Source organism: Protopterus annectens, chromosome 8.part0 (assembly GCF_019279795.1).
Source record: "Protopterus annectens isolate FY-2018-M chromosome 8.part0, PAN1.0, whole genome shotgun sequence".
NCBI classification, from domain to species: domain Eukaryota; kingdom Metazoa; phylum Chordata; order Ceratodontiformes; family Protopteridae; genus Protopterus; species Protopterus annectens.
Window position 1 is genome coordinate 391,452,937 of NC_056741.1, and position 21,842 is coordinate 391,474,778.

The following is a 21,842-nucleotide window of genomic DNA, read 5'->3' on the forward strand; positions in this document are numbered from 1 at the left end:
AGTCCAAAGCCTCTTTTAAAGACCTCATCATGCAACATCTCAAGCAAAGTTGACAGTGCCATGATTGCTCCGCAGGCTAGTGAAAGAAGATATGGTACACATACCAAACCTAGAGTACTTGATAATAGTTTTCAATCTTACTCATAAACACTGGCTAATCTACAATGTATGTACTGTACTTGTGTACTATGTATGTATTCTATCTATGTTCCAAATTTCAGCTGTACACCACAAATCTATTAATTACCTTTATTTTTAAGTTAATATTTTTTTGTTTGTTCTCTCCACTGTAACTGTTGATATGCTGCATACAACTGTAAAAACATGTCTTTTGTAATTTGTGTGTATACTGATCATGTATAAATAACTGAATGTATCTGTAATTTTTCTATGTGGAGCTTTTCTCCCCGGGCCTCTGCTGAAAAAGGGCCTTTTCGGCTCAGTCAGACACCCCCGGTTAACAAATGTAAAATAAATAATAATAAAATGATTGTCTTCTTGGCCTCTTCCCATTATCTTACCGTTCCCTCTCTAGTTATTTGCTCCCAATACATTGGTTCCTTTACCAGTTTTCTCTAGTAAATTCCAGACCTTCTTGCCTTTTCTTTGTACCCTTAATTGCAATCACCCCTATTTGCAAAGTCTCCTTTCTCCCTGCTTGAGTTGGCTTAGTTCATAGAATACTTTCTGCTACTTACGAATATAATTTTCTGTATGGCAAATCATGTAATCCTAAACCACCTTGTTCTTTGGAAAGATCAACTTATCCCACTTACCCTGTACCCTTCCCATACAATTGATTTGACCCTTTCTTAATTATTGTCCAGAATGTCTCCTCTGGTTGTTAAAAAAAACCTGACCTGTATCTTTTTTTTCCTCTCTCTCTCTCTTTTTTTTTTTTACCTGTATTTTCTTGACCTCAAATTGCCCAAAAGTAGTGGCAGCAACTGACTCACCTGTTATACTGGGATTATATGTACCAGACAGTAGACCTTAAGTAAGTGTGTAATGCTTAATTACAATGCCCTTTCCTACTACTCAAGCCCTCAAATATACTGTGCATAAGGTATAAGTCTGACCCATCTGAATGTTAATTTATTTATTTATTTTCATTTGTTAACCAGAATAGACCACTGATCCACACTGACCTTTTTCAGACTCAGCTGGGAACACTATATGGTTAATTGGCTTATTAAAGTCAGACAGCAGGCAAATGGAAACTGAAGGAATTTTCTCTACATTACGTAAATCGGTGCTGTTGTTCACACTGGGGGGCAGCGCCACTGGTGAACTATGGGGTTTGTTGAATATTTACATTATCATCAGGTTCATCATCTTCCATTGGTTCTCCTTTATGGTCTGCTTAAAATGTTAACTCTTTAGGGAGTCTGTTCACTGTCTTTTAGATGTGTGTGTGTGTGTGTGTGTGTGTGTGTGTGTGTGTGTGTGTGTGTGTGTGTGTGTGTGTGTGTGTGTGTGTGTGCGCGCAAGAAGTGTGATTAGTGCTTTGTACTCTGGTTTGCTAGCAGACATCTGCTCAAACTTTTACATCATTTTTGTCTGACTTCCTGTGCCTGGGAAAATGTCTGCTACTCTAACTAAAATCTAAAGTCCCAGATGAAATCCTCAGATTTACCAAGAAATTCCTATGGCTATCATCATCCCAGTCACTGCGTATTCTAAGTGCTAGTACGCCACAATTGTGGTAGACTATGGTCTACCACAATTGTGGTAGACCATAGTCATGTTATTTATGCTATGTATTATATTTTCTTCATTTAACTTACTTGCAGTAGTAATAGATCTTGCCCAGCAGCCTACATAATATACCATCTGACTGTGAAGAGCAGTGTCACTGCCTGTCCAACTGTACAGTCCCAGGCTTTTGCTGTCAAGTTTTGTCTCAGAGTTTAGAAAATACTCCATAACAGTCTTATCTCAGTAGGAATCTCATGCATGCTTTCGTATGTTAATCAACAAACTCCAAGGGCCATTTAACCATTCATCAGGTGAAATGGTACAAACCCAATGGACGCATGATATACTTCTCTTGAGTTAAGGACTTGTCCCCCTCCAAATTAAACTTACACATAGATGCCCTTGACATATTTCTAAGAGTGGAACTGAACTGCTGTCCAGTCCATTTGGCAACGTATGGTACAGATTAGTCTTTGGGTGTCTTCCATCACATTTCTTGTTATAAGCCAGCAGGTCTGATGTGCTGACAGGTAATCAGAACCCCCTTCTGTCAGAATCTCCTAGAGACCTCCCACTGTCCTTCAAATGTACATCAATTTTTTATGCATATTTCAGCAGCAATAGATGATAGAGCTACTGCCTAGGCTGTCAAGTTTAATGGGCCACAACTGTTAAAATGTACATTTTATTTGGAATAGTTAGGGTTCTTGGTGGTTTCACAATGTTTCAGTACCACCTCAATGGTTCTTAAATGAGAGCTAAGACCAACAAAGAACACATAGCTTTGGCTCCCGGTCTATCAACTATCTAGTGCTCCACATTAGTCCTGAAATGTTCTAATATAGCCTTTCTAATACTAGACCACTAAATGTTACTAATGAGCTACTCTTTGCATGATTTATCTCTGCACAGCCTGAAAAAGGTTGACCTTGCTCTACGCCAGAAATACTTGACAACAGGCCCTCACAGAAACCAAACTTGGAATCATAGCTATCTGCCTTTTATTTCCATTTAGAAGCCCACTGCTAGCACAACAACTAATTTTAGAAGAAAACCAATGAATGTTTTTGCCGTGACCACTTAATCCTCAGGGTCAAAGGTTTGAGAACTATGTCTGAGGTCCTGTATTCTCCCCCTTCAGTGATGAGCCTTCATGGGGAGATACACTTACTCCATTACCTGTGCCTGAGACGCAGCTTCCCTAACCTGTTGCCTGAGGTAGCTATGTCTTCAGCCTCAGTAGGAGGTGTGCTTATCTGATGGGACGATTTCATTATATTTCCTCAATGAAGTTTCATGTACATTGATTTGGATGTGATCCAAATTGGTTCCCGTTAATCTAGTAGCAGAAACATTGATGAGCCGTGGTATTTATTTTCTTTTGTCAGCTTCCAAGATCAGGAAGATTATATCTAGTGGAATACATCGGCAGTGAAGTGTCTTAACAAGCCATGTTTTTCCTTCAAGACCGAAGGCTTTAATTTGCATGTTTTATTGTGCCTCCAGTTCTGCATGGGTTTCCTTTTCCCTCACTCAGACTAGGATAAAAGTGCCAGCAGGACATAGAAGCTTCTCTTAGAACAATACAAGAGTATCATAGTCAGGAAATTATGTCTTACTAAACTATCCTTGCTATTATATATATATATATATATATATATATATATATATATATATATATATATATATATACACATTATATATATATATATATATATATATATATATATATATATATACATATATATATATATATATATATATATATATATATATATATATATATATATATATATATATACATATATATATATATATATATATATATATATATATATATATATATATATATATATGTATGTATGTATCTGCAATATCACAGGGATTTGTATTTTTTAATTATTTCTGAACTTTCTTTCTTTTTTCACCAGGGTGATCAAATTGTAACAGAATGCACGTACAATACAATGGATAGAAAAAATGTTACTTTTGTAAGTATTAAAACATTTCTGTTATATTGAGCTCCAAACTGTACAAGTCTATACTTCACTTTAAATACATTTTCTGGGACTGCTCACTTATGTAAATGGAACAGAATGTTGGATGTTTTTATGTTTGTTTTTTTTTTGACTGAAAATGAAACATATTTAGTGTTGCTTTTCTATACTTGCAGCATTCCCTTTGCATGGTGTTTTATTTCTAGGCAAAAAAAGACTAAAACAAGTCCCTCATGAGAGTGTTAACTTTGCAAGGTGTAGAAGCCTGTATATACCCATGACCTTTGAAGCTATGTTGTCTGTAACTTTATGCTACTAGTAAAGTCACCCTTAGCAGATTGGCTTGAAAAGAAGAGCTAAGATTAATCCAACATTTTAACTTCCTTGATGCTTTACTTGAAGAATCAGAGAGCTATGCATGGGGTTGGTGATTGTCCGTCAGCACCTGTATGGTGGGGTGGTCAATTTAGTCCTGTCAGGCTCAGCTCTAAAAAGCTCTATGGAACCACTGTGTATTCTTATCAGCCACAAGCAAAAGATATCTGCACTGATGTCAGTGAAGTGCCAGACAAAAGCAGGACAGATTAAGGTGGACCCATTCCCCAAAAGACACTCCATTTCCTAATTCACTATTACACACATTTACATTCTGTCTCCTCATTCAGTCATCCTTTTCAGGCTGCTTCCTCCAACCAGGCCACATGGTTCATTGTGTTCCTTCCTGTAATTAGATTTATGTCTTCTGCCAGCAAGGACCATCATGGAAGACAGGATTTATTCTTTAGTACAAGAAATAATCATTGCCTCTTTAATTACTGTGACAATACTACCAATGCCTTCAGCAGGCACCCCAAATGGAGCACTGCATATTTTACTTGGGATAAATAGGACAGAACCACAGGCTTTCTTCAATGCTTCATGTAATAAGTTCATAAGTACCTACTACACTATTGATCTATGAGGATCTTTGGAGGCCTAGACATATAATCCTATGAAGATTTTAGCCCTTATATTTTAAGTATGAAAAACACAGTGATTAGTAGGACATTTAAACATTGCCTGTATCCATGAGGGATATGGGTGCTAAAGTAGGGGTGAATTTGTAGTTTTGCATCCAGTTATACAATTATATTTGAATAGGGTAAGGGAAATACTTTACTTTATGTGGAAATGAAGACTCTTTTTGTAGAAGAGGTATTCTTTCTGATACATAGTTTTACTTCCACCATGTTCAGTTTATGTTGTTAAATGATAGATGACCCTTGAGTAGGTGCTCATGCTACCTTTGGACTTGCAAATGTATTGTAGGTCTGACAGGATAGGGTCTGTTGAGGCTCTGTATGAGAGGCAGAGATTGCTCCTCAGTAGTCTGTATAACAATGAGAAAAGGAGCAAGGCTTTGAGACAGGGTGTATAGTCTTTATGATTTAGGCCCCTGATTTTCTTTACAGAAAACCATTGTGGGCATTTGAGTTATGTCCAATATTTGAACAAGTACATACTAAAGGGGGCATTATACTCAATGATTTGCTTAATGAGTATAGAATGTACTGGAATGATAACATCCTTGGACCTGGATGCCATGCCCTTATTAACAGTATGTGCAGTGATAAAGCACTTTTTATAATAGTGGATACATAATGTTTGAAAGACAGTCTGTTGTCTACACAGGTTCCCAGGGCCCTAACTACAGGATCAGTTTTCAGGGGTGTGTTGTCAATGTGGTAGTTACAAGGGACTTATTGTTTGCCAAAGGATACTATTATACATTTCTTGGCATTCATCTTTAGTCCATGATTTTTGACATAACCTATTGGTTTGGAAACAGCCCACTTGGAGGATCTTGGTATCCTCTGGGGAGTCTATGATGGCACCAACTTTACAGTCTACTGCAAACTTGGTCAGCCATAAACCTGTAACAGTAGCTTTGACCTCCAAGAAGTAAATGCCTAAGATTAATGGTCCAAGGACTGAGCCCTGAGGTACACTGCTAGTGACATGGCTTCTGGGGGAGATAAAGTAACCCACCATAATTTCCTGGGTTATGTTTGTGTGTCAGTTTGATATCCAATGAGTTACATAGGGATTAACATTTAGCTGGGATAGTTTATGTAGAATACCTGAGTATGGGATGGTATAGAACAATTTTCTGAGATATAGAAATGCAATATACTGATTTGCCCTTATCCATTGCATCCATAATCTTCTTGAAGACGTCAGTCAGGTTAAGTCTCAGGAAATGCTCTTAACAAAACCCAAATAGCTAGGGTCAAGAGTTTGTAAAATACCTATATCCTTATTTATGAATTCCATAATGATCCTTCCCATGGCCTTACAGATGATGCTGGACAGAGTTATGGGTCTATATTTTCCTGGGTCCATTGACACCCTACTTCTTTGCAAAGGGATGAGAGTTGCTTTCTTCTAGTCATCAGGCACAAAGTTTGTTTGGAGGCTGACATTGAGTAGCCTTTGTATGGTGTCAAACATGTCTTTTTTCATGATGGCCAGTAAGCAGCCCAGTATGTATTTGACCTCACAGATGCAGTGTTCTTGGACTTGGATAGTGCCTTGAAGGCTTGTTCAGATTTTGGGTGGGGGATGTAGTTGTGGATATGAGACCTGAGAATGGCAGCGGGGTGAGGGCGTGAGGTTAGAATTAAATTTATCCAGTAGTATATTGTCCTCTGGATGTTGTTGTTGTGTCTTTCGGCTTATCCCGGTTAGGGGTCGCCACAGTGGAACTCCGGTCCGCTAATGTTTGGTAGTGGATTTTTACACGCCGAGTTACCAGCCCTGACGCACAACCTTCAACGAAGGCACGCCCATTCACACATGCCTCCACACAGAAGATGCTCTAGCTGAGAATCGAACGCGACAGCGTCTTGCTGTGAGGCAACAACACTACCGCAGCACCACTACCGCGGGTGTCCTCTGGGTGTAAGTACGAGATATAATTTGCTATTAGTTCTGCTCATTGCTGAGCATTGTTTGTAGTGTTTCTCATATAGTTAAAGAAGGCTTTGTTGTTGTTCTTTGCCTAGGTGGCAGTTTTTACCTCATATCTGGTATTGATTGATTTGATCAGGGTCTAGAGTTCCCTAGCAAGTTTAGCAAGAGTTTTTTTGTGTTTTTTTTTTTTTGCATATTGAGAGTTACATTTATTTTTATGTACAGCGAGTGTTTTTTTCTTTTTCTTTTATTATAGAGCCTGTTTACATTTGGTTTACACCACAGGGGGGTATTTTTGAATTTGGCATTGCATTTACTTCAGATGTTGTCAGATGCATCAATGCAGCTATTCACATGTGGAAAGATTTGGATGTAAAGGATTCTGCATAAGCAGTGGGGTCATCAAATTAGAAGGGGATGTTGAATTTAGCCAGATCATCACTCAGTGTCAGTAGATTAGCCTTGCCATAACCTTTGAATAATCAGCTACTAGAGGATGCTTTTGGCTTTAGTCTTAAGGTGAATATTACTGATATGTTTTCTTTTTGTTCAGGAAGGGAGTTACACTTGGTAAGGAGCAGAGCTGTTCCATACTGGTGATGAACAAGTCCAGGATTTTAAAACCCCAAGTTGGGGTGCAGACTAATTGGTCCAGAGAGCTTGTGTTGATGAACATCAGAAATCTCTGGCAACGTTGCCACAGGACTTTTTAACTTCAGCCCAGATTTCATAAGTAAAAAAAAAAACAGAAAAACACAGGTATTGAAAACTAATATAGAACTACACAATAAAGGGCTACAAGCCTACAAGCCTACAACCGTTACATGTTGCATTAATTACAAACACAAAACATGCTATACTTACGTTAAACTTTGAAATAATCATGATTTATTGTCAATTGTCACTCTCTGTCAGCAACCGAATCAAAGACTTTAATTGCATCAAGATTCAATGTCTTTTATCCTGAATGTAACTCCAAGCTCTTTTCGTAATGCTTTCTGCAACGTCCTTCCCCCACATCTTCCACCAGATTGTCAGATGGATTCCATGTTTGACAACCTCCATGCTTCTTTACCGCTTGTCTTGCAAGCAGTCTGTTTGAAACTGTTTCACACATCAGCTTGTTGCACTGTTTGGTTTTAACAATGTTGACTTGGGAAAATATGCGTTCTACACATGCTGAAGAATGTGGCAATGCCACAAGCGTACACATTAGCTCAGATAGAAGATCAAATTTTGGCTTGGCATTGCCGTCTGTTATCTGCTTCACTTGGAGCCAGAATGCAGGTGGTTCCATATCAGCGAAATGTTCCAGATCACCTTTGAATGCCGATAGTTCTTTCCACTGTTCACAAAGACGATCAAAATGACTATCAGAAACAACGTTTGGAAACTGTAATGCCAGCGGAATAATAGACGGTTTGTTGTCACTCAGGGCTTTAGCTGGTTCTAGGAGCTGCATCTGGGCTAAAACGCTATCTTGTGACAGCGGAAAGCGAGACTTAATTTGTACACAAAGTTCAATCAAAAATGACACCGCATCCTTGCGGAACTGATCTTCTTTGTCTGCAAGTGGTTGCCGAAGAAATTGTGCCTCACAACGACCACCCAAGTCAATCGACTTTAGCTGTATGTGCTGTTGTGAATCAGCAGGATCAATATCAGCAAGAGATTTCGACTGAAGGACCTCTGGCTTAATAAACAAACTGAGGAGATAACGATATTGGTTTGTGACGCTGGAGTACACCTTATGCAGATGAAAGATTTCTGCCTGAAATTCAATGTTCATGCCGTTAACTTTCCCCAGAACATAGCCCACAAACAAAAGCATATATTTTGTGCAGGTGTGTTCATTGTCTGCAGTATATGCCCTGCACCATCGACGTTGTCGACTGCTGCTTCTGACTGGAAAAATAAAGTTAGAGCATCCCACTGTTCAACAATTCTGTCAATTACCGCCTCACGTGACAACCAGCGCGTCTCACACAGTTTTAATATTTTATGTTTCTGAGCCTGCACAACATCTTGCAGCAACTCAAACTGGGTATTTCTTTTACTGCTTCGAGAAAAGTAAAAGCATACATTTTAATGAATGCTTCTAGCCAGGAAGGTAGCCTCATGCTAGCCGCATTAGCGCATAATGCAAACGAATGACATACGCATCCGAGAACAAACACATGCGGAATCTCCTTTCTCAGCAGCGCTTGCAACCCAGCTGTAGACCCCATCATTGTCGCACAGTTATCTGCTGCGAACCCAATGATGTTACCAAGAGGGATGTGTAGTGTGTTAAGCAGCTTCTTAATCGCTGTAAATAGGCCAAGACTACTTGCATCTTCCACTTCGAGATCTAATAGAGAATCAACAACTTTGCTAGTTTTAGCGTCAAGGTATCGTACAACCACTGTCAGGATCTGTTTGGTCGAAATGTCTGTGCTCTCATCAGCAATGACGAAGAACTTCTGATTAAGGCAAATGGATTGTATGTCATGGCGTTCATGATATGCTAGACCTTGTTGCATAACATACGCAGCTTTGGTACGCTTTAGGGACATCTTCTGTGCTATCGCACTGTCAGGAAACAACTTCTTCAAACAGTCAACTAAATGGTCAGCTTGCAGGAAAGGCATGTTATGTTCAGCCATGAACGCTGTCAACACAAGCTCAGCCTTTGCGACCTTATTATGTAGACCCTCAGCTTTCGGCTGATGAAAGAACTACTGAATATTCAGAGTTCTTGACTTGGCTTCACTATTTCTGATGTTTGTTCGTGTTCTTATGCGCCAATAACCCTGTTTTGTTTACATTTGCTAATGTCGTAGAACACATGGTACACACTACGGCATAACAATTATTATTGCTGTCCACCCTAATCCAGTCTTTTAGTTCTGGATCTGACAACCATTCGTCATTGAATGCTTGTTTATACCACTTTTTCGCTTTTTTCTGAGGAGGCGTATCACTCCCGGCAGTATAATCAGGTTTCTGACTTTCATCACCGGATTCGCCATTATTGGAACTCATTTTACACTACAGTTACTTCAACAATAAACCGATGTTTGCCGATAAACACTACGAATTCAAAAACGATTCAACGACAGTACAAACAGTCTGCAGAGAAAGGAAATAGAAATATAATAAATAAAATAAATCTGCGGAGTGTGGTCTGCCTATGCGTCGACCAACATGGCCTGGTGCTGATTGCTGAATAGTAAGTAAAGTAAGTATAGTAAGTAACAGTAGCGTAACTGGTTTACAGACCGTTACAGTGAACGGCAAGTTTTTTCTTAGTTTCGTACATGGAAAAAAATTTTAGTATCTGACATATAACAAAAAAACCCAGGTTGCTGACAAAAGTACCCAGAAACCCAGACAACACCGAAAAAATCAAGATCTAATGGAAAAAACCCAGCCATGGTAACGCTGATCTCTGGTCATACCTGTTACAGGATGTATATGTTTCCCAGTCATACTATCAGTCGTACTAACTAAAGTCTACTTTATGAGCTACACTACTTGAATATTGCAGAATTAAGAAGCAGAGGAGCTTGGGTCAAAGTTTACTTCCTGAGCTACACTGGCCGAATAATATAAAATTAGAAAGGGGAGAGGCTTTGACCTCATTTACAGGCTGCCTATCAGAATTTTACAGGCATAATGAGTAACACCCAGAGTTGTGAGTCACTGAGGCAGGAAGCCTTAAATTGCAAGGCAGTACAATCCTGCAAAGCATGTTGTGCAGATATTGTGACCTGCTCCAGTAGGCAAAGGTTTAGAGAAATAGAATGATAATGTGCCAGTTGCAAAGTACAGCATTAGGCAACACACGGCAACTTAATGAACATGCAGAAAGCAATTAAGTAACAATTTGCACCATGGAATTGAAGCAGAATAGAGTACTTCCGTGCAACACGCTCACACCCCAACAACCATGAACAATGCAGACACAAAGGAGGGCAAGCCAAGCCATTGCCTTTGTGGTACCACCCAGCAGGATAGGCAAGACATAAAAACTGCAGCCCTCAACAGATGGTAAAAACAGTCTGATGAATGATGGCTGTCCTTATTACCCCCCCCCCCCCAAGAAAAAAAGAACAGCAGCATCTTTTAGCATTGTGTTTGGAATACTACGAGAAAATACCACTGAGCGTCTGTTATGATGAAGATCACTAAAGCAGAAAGAAACCAGTTCAATTAGGGGTGTAGCCAGCATTTTCAAATTTGTACTCACTACTCCCAGACTACTGCCCCCACCAAGCCACACCCACATCAACACGATGCTGTCACCCAATCTTCACAATGGTGCTCTGAACGCATCACTCACAGCTATATGCTGGGATGTTAATTACTTCCATGAAGAAACAGCATGGGCATATATTCCAAAAGTGCACAAAATACCTTCCCATTTAGACTCAGGCAGACCTCACCTCACTGGGAGCTGTACCATATGTTATCTGAAGAAAACGAAGTCTGTCCCAAGTCAGGATAGATTTTAAGTATTACTTTAATACACTAATAAATGAGCAGGTGGTACCTTAGCTGAATATAAAAGATCCCATGGCACTTGGCAAAAAAGAGTAGGAAAAAATATTTATTTTAATGTTAAGAATCTCACAAATGATGCATGGCACTGTGTAGAGATAATACTAAATTATACCACCTGGTCCCAGAGGACATAACCAGTCTACTAGTAGACAAATTCAGTTTGAGCTTCATCCCCTTCTCCCCTCCAATATTTTCAGATCACATTCATACAACTACACCCCAATCTTTAGATTTTCCACGATCAAGTTATCAAGGCATTATCTAAGGTCATCAAGGCACTAAGGCCGGGAGCACTACATCTGTGGGGTCTGATAACATACCAGACTGCCTACTAGTCAGCATAAAACATGCCTTGTCAGACCTCTTATAGAGGATATTCAGTATCAGCCTCATAACAAGCTTTGTGCTGTATGAATGGAGGATGGCAACAGTCATTCTCTTGTAGAAAGGTGGTGTTGCAACAGATCCAGGTAATTATAGTTCCATAAGTCTCACTAGTCTCATCTCTAAGGCCTACTTAATATATTCAACTTCTTTGAAAAAGTCACTGAAGCAATGGATGAGGCAGATCAGTGCAAACTGCATAGCTAGACTTCTCAAAGGCATTTAATTCCTTCCCACACTTTGGTATCATAGATAAACTCTCTCATCCAAATGTTAACACCTATGTATCTTATTAAATAGAAATCAGTTCACAAATAGAACTCAGGAAGTAAAGGTGGGTGGGTCTGCCTCCTCCAAAAGACATGCCACTAGCAGAGCAGGTTTGGCTCAGTCCTTAGCCTCACTCCTCTTTGGCATTTTCTGACATCATAGTTAATGTTCGGGCTTTGTGGCTGACCAGGTTTGCAGATGATTGTAAATTTGGTACCATCATAAACACCCAGAGGACATCAAATTCCTATAAGAAGGCTAATTCCAAACTAATAGTCTGTGCCAAAACCATGGCCTAAAATTAAATGCTAAGAAGTGTATAATCACATCCTTTAGAAAGCACGACTACTTTGAACTATCACATTGACAATACACCCCTAAAAACTGACCCTGTAGTTAGGGGTCTATGAATCTATGTCAGCAGTAAACTGTCCTTTGCTCACCACTTTTCCACTATTTGTCAGGAATTCCTTTTTCATCTCATAGTCTATATCTAAAGGTATGAAAATGTACTTCAAATTTGTATTATATTGAGGAAACTACTAGGAGTTTTAAGGTAAGTTTTCAGGAACATGTTAGGGATATAAGAAATACGAAATTGGACAGCCCTTTAGGGGACCATTTTTCATCTTTTCATCATGCTAATCCTGAATTTCTTAAATGTTGTGTTGGAAAAAGTTGAGGTATGTATGGGTGAGTGTACTAGTTTACAGGAAAAACTTTTAAGGAAAGAGACATTATTTATTTTAAAGTATGGCACTTTAAAGCCTTTTGGATTCAATAAAGAGTACAATTGGAAATTTGTGATTGGATAATTGTTTGTGTTTATTAATTGTATTTTCTCATGACTATATAAGCTGGTTTGTATGTGTAATAAAATCACGCTTGGAAGGCCTATTGGCTGAGGTGCTAAGGATTTTTATTAAAACTTTTATACCTTTTGGTACCATTGGCTATTTCGTTGTTTTTTTCATTTACTTTTTTGCGTTGTTGTTAGTGATATATCTAAAGGTATGGTGGTCAGGTCCAGGGACATAATCATTCCACTGTACTCAGCACTTATTATGTCATCGAGTATAATTCTCCTTTTGGTATATGCCTGTCCAAACATTTGTCACAGCTCAAAATTACCACAATGCTTCCTCCCTAAAAAATCAATGGTCTACATCATAAAAAACTACACAGACCATCTCAAAGACTTCTTTCTCTCTTGCCTGTGTCAGACAAGCTACAGAGAGATGACCTTTGTTTTACCTATAGAGCCTTAACAGACCCTATTCTATCAGACTATTACATATTTGCAAGTTTATTTGTGTTATAAACACCCACTCAAGAGTTCTCAATCTTTTTTGCAAAATTAACAAAACATGTTGTAGGGATATGTAGGTATTACAGAGAATGCCTCTTCTGTGGAAGTGTTTTCCACTCCACATAAAGCAAAGTACTTCTCATATTCTGTTCAAACATAATTTGGGCAAATGGATGGTTAACAGAAAATTCACCACCAGTAAAACCCCATTGTCTCTTTTGGATAGGGGAAACATGTAAATACCCTAGCATATAGCTGTTCAGGCCATTGTTACGTTATCATTATTTTGAAATGTAGGGGCTAATAACTACCATGGGAATGTAAGGCTAAACTTTATAAGATCGTCAGAGATCAATAGTTTAAAAAGCACCCATGAACCCTCTGAGTTACCAGACTCCCTGACCCAGTTCCCCCTAGTAGTTTACCCACCACCTCAGTTCTACCTTGAAAAGAGACTACTAGCTTAGTGGGACTAACCCAGTCAACAAATGATATATGGGTAATAAGGCTGCTACTTTCTGCAACAATGTCTTTTGCACTAATATATAGTTTATGAAGAATATGCAGCCTGAAACTCAAGTGTCTATGATACAAATCATTTTGCTGGAGAGCCATGTATTTTATGAAGCACATGCCAAAGATGTGAAGCAAAATCCGAGACATTCATATGTTTAGTAATAAAAACTATTGCCAGCTTGTGAAAACACACATCTGATCAAGGAGAGTTATGTCCAAAATCAGGCACAGATTTTAACTCTTGTTGACTAATAAGTTTATTATAATAACATCTTTTGCATTACTGTATGTTTTCTGAAGGCTATGAAGTTTAAAACTCAAATGTTTGAAATCCACAGCACTCTGCCTGAGAAGGACACATTTTACATTGAGCATGTACCTTTCAACCTTACATCTAGAAAATGTGGAATACCATACCTCCACCATACTAATTACTTCAACTAGGAGTCTCACAGCATGGTTAAGATATGTTAATAATAATTAAAACTTATTTTGATGAATTAATATCATTCACTGTTTACCATGGATTTTACTTAAAGTCCTTAAAAGGGAAAAGAAAACTCAGTAGCTGGTTTATGTAATGACTCTGGATATGAGGAATTCGTTTAATCAGTGGATCATTCACATTCTATGTCTTGCTTAGGGAAGCATTATATTTCCAATGAAAGATCCTTCCCTAAGAAGTGATATGCAGAGTTGATGGGAATTAGTGTGCCTATAAGCCATCAGCTATTCCCTTTTACATCATCCTAGCATTTCAAGATGTATACAGAGATCTCTACTTTCAGTTTGATTCACAGCAACCTGCTCCAGAGTTATCAGTTCTAAGGAAAATGTGGAACAGATGTTTCATTAATCCTTTCCAAAATATTTCTAAATCTGTTCCATCAATCACTGCCCCAGTGTAAAGAAACAAGGTGCACAACAACATTGCCAAATAAATAAAACTGACAAAACAGAAAACTCGTAGAAGCAGATACTGGCAGTTCCAGCATTAAGGATCAACTCATCAAAACAAGACCTGTACACTCACGGCTTTTAGTGCAGTATTCAAAGTTCCTTAGTCCAGTCTAGTCTATAATATTTATTTTATGATGACCATCCAAAATATTTGAAGCAAAAGTCTGGACGGTTGATAGGTATGTACGTAAGGTCAGAAAACAACCTTCTCAAAGAATTAAATGATCAGTAACTAGGTTAACAGCTAGAAAGTTATATAAGGGTAGCCAAAATAGACAGGCATGTGTGCAGCTTGTATACATTTTGACAAGAAATGGAAGATGAGAGTCACTGTGTTACCTGAGTTGTAAGAAGTAAGACTACACATCTGCTTATTTTACATCCTATAATTACGCACACACACATGCACACACACACACACACACACACACACACACACGCACACACACACGCGCACACACAGTGATATATTTGTGTATATGCATGTTTTTGTATAGTGACTACATAGGAAATTATGGAGCAAGCAGAGATCTGGGAGTGCAACTGGTAAGGTTTATGTGTGCTGTCAGATTTTAGTAAGAACAAGAAATTGTTTCACTCTTATGAAATCTGCTCTTTTATTTGTATTAGGTGCCTACATGTAACTGCAATAAAACAGTCAAATTTCAACAGTAAAGTACCATGCTTGTAAAAAAAATGATTACTTATCTTAGACTTCCAAGAAGGTCACTGGACTGAAAGAGCATCCTGTGCCCACACTTACTAACCAAATGCAGAGAAATAACACACCTACTGCTGTAAGTGAACAGAAAAACAGAACTCCCTTACCACTGTTGTGAAGTATGAATTCTATGATGTTATGAATAACCAACTAGTCAGCAGTTGGCACTAAAAAGAAAAACTTGTTCAGTGTAACAGTGTTTTAAAGAAAACTACCGAACAGTAAGGCAACTCCATCAGCAAATACAATTTCTTTAAAATAGCAAACAAACAAAATCCGCCTCCTCTCTGTGCCGCTAGTTTCTTTGTGTTAAAAAACAGAAAGAACACTGCCGATGCCTGGAATCACTTATAGTAGCTTTTATTCCACAATTACAGATTGAGCGCTTTCATCCCCTCAAGGGGATTTCATCAGAATCTGTACATTGTAATTATTATCCCCCTTAAATACCCTACCTAATGACATGATGTCATACTTTTAATTATTTAATCAATTCCAATCATTTATACTTTTAAAACAGATTTAAAGAAAAACAACAAATAACAATAACATTTGAAGTTTAAAACATTTTTTTAAAAATGATTCTTTATAAATATATGTTCACCTTAAATATATTTTAAAAAATATATAAGTAAAACATTATTACATGATACATTAAAATCTATTAACAGGCTGTGTGCAAGACTCACATAAAATATTCTGCTTTTTTGTTCAATACAGGTTTGATGGAAATAATTTCATTCAAACCCGGAGAGGTGCCTGCTTGTAATTTGATCTGCCATCTAGTCTCTCTTTCTTCGATAAAATTCTTGTAATTCCCACCTCTTGGATTTTTCTGCACTTTTTCCAAAATACAGAAACTAAAATCTTTACAACTATCTGATGCACTAAAGTGCCTAAAAAGGGCATTATTAGTATTCTGACAACTGATTTGGTAACCATGTTCGTAGACCCTGTCCCTTAACCTTCTTTCAGTCTTTCCTACATAATAGCTGCGACAGGATCTACACACAGCCAAATAAATAATACCTATTGATTGGCAATTCCCTTTTTCTGGTCTAACAACTGTTTTTAAAGTGTTATTAAGCCTAATCAACTTATCTTGACAAATAAAACCACACTGGGAACATGCCCCACACCTACTAGTCCCAACCCTGTTCGAATTAATATTTGTTATCTCAAAGTTCTTTTTCAAATTAGAGCCTAACTTATATACTATGCTGTTCTTTTGCTTAACTGGGTGGTTACTAGAATATTGTAGGTATGAATTTGTGCAATATCTGAATGATAGCACAACCTTTCTCAAATTTACATATACGTATAATAAGAAAATGATTAACTTTTTGGATACCAATATAGAAATAGAAAATTTAAAGTTTATATCTAAGGTCTATCGGAAGCCTTTTTTTAGTAATTCATACCTACAATATTCTAGTAACCACCCAGTTAAGCAATAGAACAGCATAGTAAAGGGTCAACTTATAAGAGTAGCAAGAATGACTTCAAGACATGAAGATGTTGAACAAGAATTACATTTGGTTGCAAATATGTTTTATGAGAGAGGTTACCCCATTAATGTGATAAAGGATTCTTTGGAATATCAGCAGCAAACACCGGCAAACGACAAGGAATTGGTAATGAAGGTATATGCAGCTGGTTCAGCAATTTCTTTTATTAAACCACTTCACGAAATGAAACAAAAGCACGAATACTAACATCCATAGATCCACTAGTTGTTGTTAAGCGCTTTCATCTGCTCACTGCAGACTTCATCAGAACTAGTGATACAACACTTAAAATTCAAATATATACTGTGTTTTGGCGCCAATTCTTTCTAACTCTCTTAAAGGCATAGTTTTACTTTACTTTCTGTGTGTATATTTCCCTTTTTTATATACCGTACATAACCAAATTATGTAATATAAAATCCTTATTTATGTTAAAAAACTTTATACTAAATGCTCTGTTTAACAGTAAGTACTTCCATAAAAATAAATGTGTAACTTAATAATTACATATAAAATATGTGATATGTAATACAATACTATAAGTATATTATAAATAAATATAAATATATATTAATAAAATATGAATAAATTAATCCATTTTTAAAAAAGGTTTGATGCTTATATAATCATTAATACCTGGACTTCTGGTTGCATCTAATAATATTTGCCATTTACTTTCTTTAGCTTATTTGGATACATACATTAATAAGACTACTGATGGTTTTTCATCAAAAGTATATAGAAAAAAGACATTTTCCAATGATTATGTATTTTATACTAGTAATCATCCACCGCACATTTTCAAGAACATTGTTAAAGGACAATGTATTAGGGGAGCAAAAATGTCCTCGACTAAGAAAGAGATGAAAAATTAAATGAAAGTTATAAACAATTTATTTTCTAATAGAGGATACCCAAAAAGAATGTTAGATGATACTATTACTTATGTTAAATCCCAATGGGGACAAAAATATTTGCCTTTATTAGGGAAGCATGTGGAAATGAAGGAGAACACATCTAAAAATCAAGTTTACTCAGGGAGAGTTTGTGTATTAACTTACACACCATTTGTACACTACATAAAATAAATTTTAGATAGACATTGGGATATTGTCACCTTATCAGAGATATCTAAAGTAAAACTGGGTAATCAACCGAGGGTGGTATATAAGACAGCACCCAATATAAAAAGACTGTTAGAAAGGGCCAGTAATAACAAGATATGTAAGAAAGGAAAAATGGTAAAAACAATGAGATGTGAAAGATGTAAGCAATGCAAATACATTAATGAGAAAGCTAGCTTTGTATTAGGAGATGTCAACCACACACAGATTAGAAGTAGAGGGGGGAATTGTAATACAAAACAGATAGTTTATCTGGCATTATGTATGCAATGTTCAGCCTATTATATAGGTAAAACAGAGAGAAGGTTAAGACAACGTATATATGAACACTACTACAGGATACAGATTAAGGATTCAAAAAATGCATTGTATAAACATATTAGTGAACATGGGGAACAACATACTTTCACCTTTACCATTATAGATCAAGAGTATTATGTACCATTTGGAGGAGACTGGAAAACTAGGTTAGCATGTAAGGAAAGTAAATGGCAAATATTATTAGATGCAACCAGAAGTCCAGGTATTAATGATTATATAAGCATCAAACCTTTTTTAAAAATGGATTAATTTATTCATATTTTATTAATATATATTTATATTTATTTATAATATACTTATAGTATTGTATTACATATCACATGTTTTATATGTAATTATTAAGTTATACATTTATTTTTATGGAAGTACTTACTATTAAACAGAACATTTAGTATAAAGTTTTTAACATATATAAGGATTTTATATTACATAATTTGGTTATGTACGGTATATAAAAAATAAAAAAAGGGAAATATACACACAGAAAGTAAAGCAAAACTATGCCTTTAAGAGAGTTAGCAAGAATTGGCGCCAAAACACAGTATATATTTGAATTTTAAATGTTGTATCACTAGTTCTGATGAAGTCTGCAGTGAGCAGATGAAAGCGCTTAACAACAACTAGTGGATCTATGGATGTTAGTGTTCGTGCTTTCGTTTCATTTCGTGAAGTGGTTTAATAAAAGAAATTGCTGAACCAGCTGCATATACCTTCATTACCAATTCCTTGTTGTTTGCCGGTGTTTGCGGCTGAGGTTCGTTTGTTACTCTATTTAGGATTCTTTGGAATATGTTAAAGCAGAATGGGGTAAGAAATATAAACCTCTGTTAGGGAGCAAGGTTGGTATAAAAGGGCAAGAAAATAAGAAATAACTTCTTATTAATAATAACAAAAAATATGAAAGAGCTATGATTATACCATATGGGTTGCAAGCAAAGGAAGTCCAAAAAATTGTACTAAAAAATTGGGCCATCCTTAAGAATAACCCTAGATTGTGGAACATAGGAGGTGACTTTCCAAATTTTGTATATAAGTTAGGCTCTAATTTGAAAAGGAACTTTGAGATAACAAATATTAATTCGAACAGGGTTGGGACTAGTAGGTGTGGGGCATGTTCCCAGTGTGGTTTTATTTGTCAAGATAAGTTGATTAGGCTTAATAACACTTTAAAAACAGTTGTTAGACCAGAAAAAGGGAATTGCCAATCAATAGGTATTATTTATTTGGCTGTGTGTAGATCCTGTCGCAGCTATTATGTAGGAAAGACTGAAAGAAGGTTAAGGGACAGGGTCTACGAACATGGTTACCAAATCAGTTGTCAGAATACTAATAATGCCCTTTTTAGGCACTTTAGTGCATCAGATAGTTGTAAAGATTTTAGTTTCTGTATTGTGGAAAAAGTGCAGAAAAATCCAAGAGGTGGGAATTACAAGAATTTTATCGAAGAAAGAGAGACTAGATGGCAGATCAAATTACAAGCAGGCACCCCTCTGGGTTTGAATGAAATTATTTCCATCAAACCTGTATTGAACAAAAAAGCAGAATATTTTATGTGAGTCTTGCACACAGCCTGTTAATAGATTTTAATGTATCATGTAATAATGTTTTACTTATATATTTTTTAAAATATATTTAAGGTGAACATATATTTATAAAGAATCATTTTTAAAAACATTTTTTAAACTTCAAATGTTATTGTTATTTGTTGTTTTTCTTTAAATCTGTTTTAAAAGTATAAATGATTGGAATTGATTAAATAATTAAAAGTATGACATCATGTCATTAGGTAGGGCATTTAAGGGGGATAATAATTACAATGTACAGATTCTGATAAAATCCCCTTGAGGGGATGAAAGCGCTCAATCTGTAATTGTGGAATAAAAGCTACGCTAAGTGATTCCAGGCATCGGCAGTTACAAGTGGACTTTTCATTGTTGGGGTCATTTTTTGGATTTAGTTTCTTTGTGTTAACAGCAATCTACATTGAAGCAGTTTTACCGACAAAAGGTGAAGGAAAGCTGCATCAGAAGAACAGGAAGTCGGTTTGATTTCTTGCTGCTTTCTCCCAACATCCAGACAGTGTTAATCACCATCAGTTACCTCCTTCCAACAGATACAGGCGTTGGGTGAAACAACAGTAAGTGTGAAACTGCCTGATGAGCTGCAAATTGCTTTGCAGTCTCAAGCAAGGCATTTTCTTGCAGTACAATGTTTACTTTCATTTTCATTTTTTTTGGTTTGCTTTCTAAGCGAGCTGCCTCTCTTCCTCGAGGTCCTAGTGTCTGTCTTTTGCCTGCTCCCCCCTTCACAAAACTGTAATGAAATGCGTACAGTCTGTACGCTTCCCGACTAGGGTTGCCTCCTTTACAAATGGACAAAGTGTTACCTGTTTTGTGTCCCGAAAAGTGAGACATTTTCGGGACACAAATCAGATTTTACAGGCCGACACATACCCATGGTCAGTAGAAAGGATAGAACTTTACTTTTTTGCCTAAATGAAAGCTTATTCTTGTAGCAATTTAGTTGCTTATTCTGTTTCTTGTAACATTTAGGTATTTTAGATACAGAAATAACTATTTTATGCAACTATTACATAAAATATGGGATATAATTATGTCCTACAATCTCAGGACATTTGCCATTTTTAATGTTTTTTTTGTCAGGACACAACTGCCCAAAGAGAGACTGCCCCTCGCAAAGTAGGACAGGTGGTAACCCTATTCCCGACATCCTTGAGTTCAATGATGGCTTGAGCCCAATGTACCAGTAACCTTGGGCACACTTCATGCCTTCAAGTAGTAGATCCAGTACAACAATGACCTGCCTGGCAGCATATTAAACATGAAAGGGTGTCCCAAATAGCATCATGTAGGCAATTACTGTTGTGAACAAGCCTTGAACAGGAAGTAACATGGACATGAGAGGCTATCAGCAGTCAAGTAGTTTGAGTATTCCCACCAAGAGAGGGCATGTTTATATATGGAATAACATTGAGAAATCTTTTATTGAGTTGTGCTGATCATGAGACAGCTTCATGGATATGCAACAATCACCAGTCATAAACATGGATGGCACCTTCCCACCCCAAGTTGCATTTGTCACAGACTCTAATCCATACATGACTTGGGTTGGTACATTTCAGCACCAGAGTCAGGACTGCTAATTACTGTTTCGTAAGGTCTCGGAAGAGTTATGAGGAATTGTTCAACCTCTTATTTGACATCACTAATGATGTATTACACTGACAGTATCCTTCATTATAATAAACTTTGAATACAGCAGAATTGCTGCCATCAGAATAGCAGTCCCCCAGCACCAGCCATTGTTGATGTCATTTCCACCTGGAGCTGATTCTGTAGAGGCAGATACTGTTCATAAAGCTTGAAGTGTGTGGTCAAAAAATCTGCAGTTATTCTTTCTGGAATAAATGTGATACAGTGCTTTATATCAGTTCATAAAAATATTTAGGTATCATCTTAGATCAGAATCTTATCTTCAATCAGTACACTGTGCTCTAGTTAACTAAAGTCCAGAAAC

General features: G+C 37.0%; 1 protein-coding gene across 1 annotated transcript in view; it reads left to right on the forward strand.

Annotated features, from left to right (window-relative positions):
* The window catches only part of LOC122808238 (putative DBH-like monooxygenase protein 2), a 340,431-nt gene that overhangs the window by 217,113 nt on the left and 101,476 nt on the right, over nucleotides 1-21,842 (forward strand). The window contains exon 10 of the mRNA XM_044079200.1: nucleotides 3,630-3,689. Within this exon, the coding sequence (XP_043935135.1) occupies nucleotides 3,630-3,689 (60 nt within the window). The remainder of the gene's footprint in view (nucleotides 1-3,629; nucleotides 3,690-21,842) is intronic.